This window comes from Alligator sinensis, unplaced genomic scaffold, assembly GCF_000455745.1.
Source record: "Alligator sinensis unplaced genomic scaffold, ASM45574v1 scaffold506_1, whole genome shotgun sequence".
Lineage (NCBI taxonomy): Eukaryota > Metazoa > Chordata > Crocodylia > Alligatoridae > Alligator > Alligator sinensis.
In genome coordinates, this window is record NW_005842215.1 from 1798417 (window position 1) to 1804012 (window position 5596).

General features: G+C 42.2%; 1 protein-coding gene across 7 annotated transcripts in view; it reads left to right on the forward strand.

Annotated features, from left to right (window-relative positions):
* The first annotated feature begins 1 nt into the window (after nucleotide 1).
* MDM1 (Mdm1 nuclear protein) overlaps nucleotides 2-5596 on the forward strand; it is a 44385-nt gene continuing 38790 nt past the window's right edge. For 5 of the 7 annotated variants that reach the window (XR_003094840.1, XM_014521483.1, XM_006026966.1 and 2 more), the window contains exons 1-3: nucleotides 2-49; nucleotides 1251-1365; nucleotides 4898-5256. Coding sequence is in view for 6 of the 7 variants with exons in the window: in XM_014521483.1 (XP_014376969.1) it covers nucleotides 32-49; nucleotides 1251-1365; nucleotides 4898-5256 (492 nt within the window). In the remaining variant the exon portion in view is untranslated. The other 2 variants (XM_025207991.1, XM_025207990.1) reach the window with 2 other exon arrangements.

A 5596-nucleotide genomic window follows, 5' to 3' on the forward strand; every position in this document is an offset into this window, starting at 1 on the left:
CAGCGGCTGAGCCCCGCCCTGCCCGCCCGCCATGCCCGTGCGCTTCAAGGTGAGCGGGGCCGGGCGCGGGGTGTCGCGGGCGGGGATAGGGGGGACGACCTGCTACTGCCCGGGGCACAGCTCGGCCCCGTCTTGCCCCGCTCGGCGCTGGGCTTAGCCGCCCTCTGGGAGCTGCCCGAGCTGTCAGGCGCTCGCAGAGCTGGACAGCCACCGGGCACCTGAGGGACGTGGCCCTAACGAAGCAGTGAAGTTGGTAAATGTGGCCAGGCTGGGCACGTCTGGGGCTGGACACAGGACCACTGGCCTTAATTCAGCTTTTTTTTCCTTCTCTCACGGCATGCGCCTGAGGACGCCGACACTGGTGCTGAGCGTGCGGGTCTTGGTGTGGACTCTCCGTAATCCAGCACATTGAGGTTGGCAAGGCTCTTAAAACATGCAGCTATACCTCCAGGGCCCGTGGTCAGATCAACCCCTGCGTGATCTCCCCTGTCACTGACAGGATCCTCTCTCTCCATGAAGGAGCCGATTGTTCATACTCTGGAAGAGGAAGATGCGCAAAAGAAATAGATTTCCCAAAAGAAGCTGGAGAAGCAGAGGGAGTAACAGATGTACATAAACAAAAAGAGAAGTCCCGTCACGCAGTCCACTGGCTTCTTGGACTTGTTTGAGGGCTCTTCCGGTGTGCTCTGTTTTGTGTCCCCCTTCGTACACTTGTTTTGGACTTCCAACTTTCACTCCCATCCCTGTTTACTTCTTTAGTTGTCCCCCGTAATCACCTGATGTGCACTTAGTGTTCCCCTTGGATTAAGGGGGGCTTTTAGCTTTACTTGGTGGGCGATGGCCTACGCTCCTGATGCATATCCAGTAGGCCTGTGTCACACAGTGGCAGAGAGTGGATGTTGAAAGCCACAGTGAACTGGTTATGACCACGTTTTTTTCCCCACTGTTCTTGTCTTACTTGCAGCCTCCTGCGTTTAAGGTCTAGGAAGCTGCAGGTGAGATGGGGAAACAGTAGAGTACCTCACTTGGTGCAATTCTGTTGTATTGTGAGATGCCTACTACTGCCTATTAGGCCTAGTCTCTTTAATGTCTCCTCATAGGGAAGCGCTGCCGTAACATGGATCATCCTTGTTGCCCTTCTCTGTACTTTCTTTGATCCTTTTTCAGGTGTGGGGAGCAAAACTGGGAGTGCTGAGGAAGGGTGGCATTGCCTGTAACTTGTGCTGTCTCTCTTTGTCTCTCTGGTGCAGGGATTGAGTGAATACAAGAGGAACTTCAAATGGAAGAAGTCGGGTCTGCAAGAGTCTTGTAGCCCTTCGCAGGAACAGATGTCCTCTTGGGCAGGACTTCGCTCTGATCAGCTAGGTAAAGAATTGGAAGTTGCTGGTGCAAAGCCATCAGTTTCAGGCTCTGTGCAACATACCAGTTTGGCAGAGGAGGAGCCTCTACTTGTATATTACACAAAACCAGAAATACATATGGTAAACTGAGCCACAAACAGTATGTAGACACAGAATTAGTATGAGACGCTATGTGGGGGTGAGGCACACGTGTGAGTTAAGTGTAACTCATTACCTCTGAGTTACACTATTTGTGATGGAAGGTCAGTACTGGTATGAAATAAGATTGTGATGAAGTCTGTTACTGAGGGGCTTTCAGCAGACATCTGAAGAAAAGGGCAAGTCCATGTGTTATGGTCTAGTGCAGGGATGGCTAGCCTATGGTGTGCATACCAAAAATCACACAGGCAACCTCTGTGTGGCATGTAGGAAGGGACAGGCAGCACAGTGGCAGATGGGGTAGGGCAACAGATCACTCGGGGAAGGGCACAGGGAAGTGGCACTCAGGGAGTGTACAAGGCTAATTTGTTGTATTCCTGCCAAAAAGGTTGGGCCCAACTGGTCTGGTGAATATGGTCTAGTGAACAGCGCATCACTGCCTTTCACTTCTGAAAACTGAATTGGGGAATTAGGAGTTAGTGTGACAGATAGGTGGGAATGAGAGGAAATGACATAGAAAACAAAACCTTAGGTGACAGTCAAAGAGAGGCAGGGATGTAAGAGAAGACAAGCGCTAAAATGTTGGCAGAGGCAATTGGAGTACTTAGAAGACTAGCAGGAAAAGCTTCAACTTCTGCATAGCAAGGAGACCAATGAAAGCAGGGTACAATTTAGTCTGCAGTGTACGTATTAAAGCAGTGGTTCTCAAACTTTTTTTGGGGGGACCACTTGAAAATTGCTGAGGGTCTCAACGGACCCCTTAAACTTTTTTGTGTTCTACAAATCAAAGCGCACAACTCATTTTAATATCAGTAGTCTTACTTTTCTAATGCAATGGATGTGCCTGCTTTTTGAGCAAAGTTCTGGGAAGTCCGGTGTAATGTTTGTCTGCTTTAGCCTTAGGTCACCTTTCTGTGAACCACCTGAATGGAGCTTGTGGACCAGTGGTGGTCTGTAGACCACAGTTTGAGAACCTCTGAATTAGAGTATGATGGCTTGCCTTGTTTGAGCTTGAAACTTAAGTATTATAAGAGCCACGTACCAATTGTAGTCAATCCAAGCACCAGGCCATTTGATCGGACCATTAGTAATTTTATTAAAGATCCCTCCTGTCTGGTCACCTTCTGATATAAGCATGCATGGGTCATTTCTGTGACACTGCTTTCCATAAGATACAGCTCTGTGCATGTGTGGAGCTTTTGTTTTTGAAATAATAAACTTTTAGCAGGAAGGATGCTTAACTATACAAATCCCCTCTTAGGGAGAGGATGAGACTACATCCATACTATGATGTTAGTCATGTTGCGTAATATGCTATTGGAAGGTGTTGAGATATAACATGCTAATTGATGTAGTAAGAACTTGTAGAGAGTAGGAGGAAACTACTTTGTTTACTCAAAACCAAGACAAGGTTTTCTCTCCCATTAAACATGGAAGGGACCCCAAGTACAAGGTGGAGGGGAAGCATATTTATCTATATCTATATCTATATACATACATTTTCTGTACATCGAATCTAATTGAAGGTCATCTCAAATTACATGAACTCATAATGACTTTGAAATCTGCTATATAGGAAAGCAGTGAGTTTCAAGGAAACTTGTCCTTTCTTTTTCGTGTCCTTGTGATAAGGGATTTAGCAGAATTCACAGATTCATTGGAATCTGATAGACCATGCCGTGAGTATTTCTGCTCTGGCCTCACAACCTCTGGGCTGTCAACCATGCATCTTAGTGCATGTGCCACCCTAGCCCCCAAGGAGACTTGTAAAGAGACTTATGATATTAAGAGAGACTTATGTTATTAAGCACCCAGGATTTGATCCTGTGAGATGCTGAGCACTACTGGGATGTTTTGAGTGGTGAACTGCCTAGGCCAGGAACTAACTTCTTCATATGGGGCCATGGTTTCATGGAAGGTGTACAGTTAAACTTTCAGCTGCACTCCATGCAGAATCAAGCTTCTAATATGGGAAGTTAACTGTGCCGGTCACCTTTTTATTATTTATTTATTTATTATATTGAGCAATTGGAGATCTCATCTCATCATAGGGTTTTTTTAGAGTAAACTTTGTACTCTCATTTTAGTTTTTGTGAAAGATCAAATGGTTTAGGAAAATGGCATGATTTTTCACTTGCAGAAAAATTTAACTTCATGCTAACAAGGACTGTAAATGAGTTCACTAAACTGAAACACAGTGTTTTTGAACGAGGCAAACGTTTACATCTGCCTTTCTTTATTCTGTTCACCAAAGTAAAAATGTTTACTGATTCTTTTTTTTTCCCCAAAGTAAAAATGTTTACTGATTCTTTTTTTTTTTTTTTTTGATGGGGAATATATTAATCACCATATGTTTCTTAAACTAGTCCCTGCAATTTACAATTTACTTCAGTGTTCTTTCCATATCATTGGGGTTTTTATTTAATACAATTATTTCAGGAAAGAGTTTTAGCATGACAGTTACACTTAGTCATTTTTCCATTATTTTTGCAAGAGACTGCAGCAGAAGATAGGGTTTAAGATAGCCTGGAATGAGTGAAGGAACACATTAATTTCTAAGTTAGACATTTATTTTTCTTCAAACTGTATTTAAGTGGAATTATTCAAATGGCACTGAGTTATCAGTTAGCAAGTAGAGTTTAGTATGTGCATGTCAGGTTCATTAAACAAAAGATCAGAATATCTCTTGTTGGTTCTCCCTGGCTTCTTCACCTAAACCTGTCTTTCAGCTGTTGTCATTGTATGGTTGCATTTGGTAAGAATATTAAAGTAATATAATTAAATTTAAAAAGCATAACAAGTCATGAAATTGTTTTAAAAGTTACTCTAGATGATTATTTAGAAGAAATAATTAGTGCAGGTATCTATAGTATCATAGTCCAGAATCATATTGGAGGTATTACTGTCTTGCACTGCTTGCCAGTCATTGTAAGATGAGAACCTGTTCAGCAATGCACTTTTTCAACATGAATAAGTAGTTGAGGGAGATCATGATACTTTTGTCAGTGCAGCTGTATGGTGATGATAGTTTTACTTTTATCATATTCATTTTTTCCACTGATCTTGGTTTACATTTCTGTCCCTCACAGTGTTCTCCTGATTCCCATTGCAAAACAGTGTTCTGTGGCTAAATTTGTTTAATAGGTCATGATCCAGTGAGCAGGGGAAGTCCCACATCTTCTACTTAGTCCAGTCGAAATTCAAGTTATGCAGCATGTACCTGGAATTAATGGGATAAAACCATAGTTTGTAAACTGTCATTGCTCAAATAATGATTTGTAATAATCAGTCATGCAATATACATTCATTTTTATTCTTCCTGTTTGATATTTTGGCTTGTGTCTTAACATCATAATACAAATATTTTACTGTTCTCAATCCTGATGTGTCTTTTGTAGGAGTCATAAGAGAACCAAACTTCATTTCCAAGAGAAAGGTACCTTACTATAACCCACAGATTTCAAAGTCCTTTGAATGGAGAGGAGACAGTAATTTGAATGACCTACCAGAGGCTGAAGTTCCTGGGCCTACAGAGTTGCATGCAGATCACAATAACAATGATATAAATCAAGACAAAGTTGAGACACCTGATGCACCCAGGCTTCCTAAAACCATTCGGTCTCGCTCTGCAGATTCTAGAGTTGAATCTGCCATTGCCCTTGCAGGAAATAGTAAGAAGTCGCCACCTGCAACTCCTGTGAAATGTAATTCAGCATCTGTCTCTCCAAAAAAGCACTTGGATAAAGTGGAAGATGGGGTACGAATTTAAAGACTTTTTTTTTTCCTTTCTTGTGACCCAAGGTATAAAAGTTAATAATCTGGCAGTTACAGGAAATTAAATACAGTTCAGTTAGATTTTATGCTTATAGCTGTTTCTTTTTTTCCTATTTCTTGGTCATTTGGCTCTGTATTTTAACATTCATTTACATTTAATCTCCGTTATGTTTGGACTATTGTACTGTTAGGGTCAAATCCTGGGTCCATGGAAGTCAGTGGAAGTCTTGCACTTGGCTTCAATTTAATTAGTATTTATAAAAATAATAGTAGGCTTCAAAGATGCTGGTTTTAATGAACCCAAATAACTGTGTCTAAGGCAG